The following is a 1,318-nucleotide window of genomic DNA, read 5'->3' as shown; positions in this document are numbered from 1 at the left end:
TTATTTAAATTAAAGAAAATAACTTACAATCGTCTGCATTATAGAAGACGCACAGTATAAAAATAACAAACTTCCCCTCACTTTCGCCCCCCGTGATGTGTCACCGGTGCGCCGGCCGGCCCATGACTAGACAAACTACAAGCTCGGTCACGCCCTTGCTCCGCCTCGCCTGCTCAGGGCGCGAGGGCGGTCAAGACGGGCGGCGGCGGGTCCGAGTCGCCGTCCAGGTGGATGTTGAGGGACTTGTGGATGCGGGAGAGGGCGCGCGAGGCGGACGGCTCCTCGATCTGGCAGATGAAGCGGAAGCGCGCCGAGCAGTCGCCGCCCTGGTAGTTGTACTGCCGGGTGGCCGGGTTGTAGGCCAGCTTGAGACAGCGCCCGTTCCCGGGGATGTCCTCGGCGCCGGGGTTCTTGACGGCGTTGGCGCCCGTGCCGTTCTGCGCCGGTGAGGACACGGGGCGCGCGCTGTTGGCCCAGATCCACAGCAGGCCGGGGTTCAGCCCCCCCGTCCAGAAGTCGCGGCCTTCGACAAAGACAATATGTTGGACGCGGTGGGAGGACAAATGAGACAGATGAATGGAGGGCGGGCGAGGGAGCGGGAGCGAACATGGTCCAGCGGAAGGCGCACGACCCCGCTGAGAGACTCACCCCTGAACTCCTGCTGCGCAGTGATCCAGTTGACGAGGTCGCGCTTGTCCTCGGGGGCGATCACCTCGACGAGGATCGAGTCCATGGCCTTGCACGCCGACGAGGCCGACTTCCAGTTGAGGTCGCGCCCGGAGAAGTGGTAGCAGTGCCGGCCGGCCCGGGTGAAGTCTTTGGGGCAGGGCTCTGCGGCTGCGAGCGGGCAATGCGATATTAGTAGCGGGGGAAAGAGGAGGGGGGGGGGCAGTCAGTGCTTCGTTAGAAAGCACGTACCGTCCTGCTTGTTCGCGGCGCCCTCCATCAGGTAGTAGACGAGCTCCTCCGTGCGCCGGAGTCGCTTCTCCAGGTGGTCGACGCGATACACGAGCTTCTCGATGGCGCCGAGGAGGTACATGTCGGTCTCCGAGACGGTGCCCGGGGCTCCCGAGGCCCCGCCGGCCGACGGACGGCTGGGCTTCTTGGGCGGCTGCGGCGGCTTCCCGGACTCCACGAGGTTGTCGATGCGGTCACCGGCTGGCGGGCTGACGGCGTGAAAAGAGGCACTGGTTGAGTCGGGAACCTGCTGCAGAGAAGTTGTTGTGCCCCGTAGCTGCCGTCGGCGTGGTCGGGGTCGGGGTGGTCATGCGGGTGGCGGAGAGAGGCAGGACTTTCGCCAGCGACAGTCTCCCCCCCC

The 1,318-nt window shown here is 65.0% G+C and overlaps 1 protein-coding gene across 3 annotated transcripts in view; it reads right to left on the bottom strand.

Moving 5' to 3' along the window:
• Positions 1 to 6: 6 nt before the first annotated feature.
• LOC113202921 (uncharacterized) overlaps positions 7 to 1,318 on the bottom strand; it is a 3,283-nt gene continuing 1,971 nt past the window's right edge. For all 3 annotated transcript variants that reach the window (XM_026417370.2, XM_052275873.1, XM_052275872.1), the window contains 3 exons: positions 919 to 1,166; positions 649 to 837; positions 7 to 523 (listed from right to left, as the gene is read on the bottom strand). In XM_026417370.2, coding sequence (XP_026273155.1) covers positions 174 to 523; positions 649 to 837; positions 919 to 1,166 — 787 coding nt within the window. In that variant the 3' untranslated portion in view covers positions 7 to 173. The remainder of the gene's footprint in view (positions 524 to 648; positions 838 to 918; positions 1,167 to 1,318) is intronic.

The sequence above is a fragment of the Frankliniella occidentalis genome, unplaced genomic scaffold (assembly GCF_000697945.3).
Source record: "Frankliniella occidentalis isolate FOCC.00 unplaced genomic scaffold, Focc_3.1 Scaffold1080, whole genome shotgun sequence".
Taxonomy (NCBI): domain Eukaryota; kingdom Metazoa; phylum Arthropoda; class Insecta; order Thysanoptera; family Thripidae; genus Frankliniella; species Frankliniella occidentalis.
Note: the sequence above shows the minus strand (reverse complement) of the source record. Positions and strands in the feature narration are given on the sequence as shown.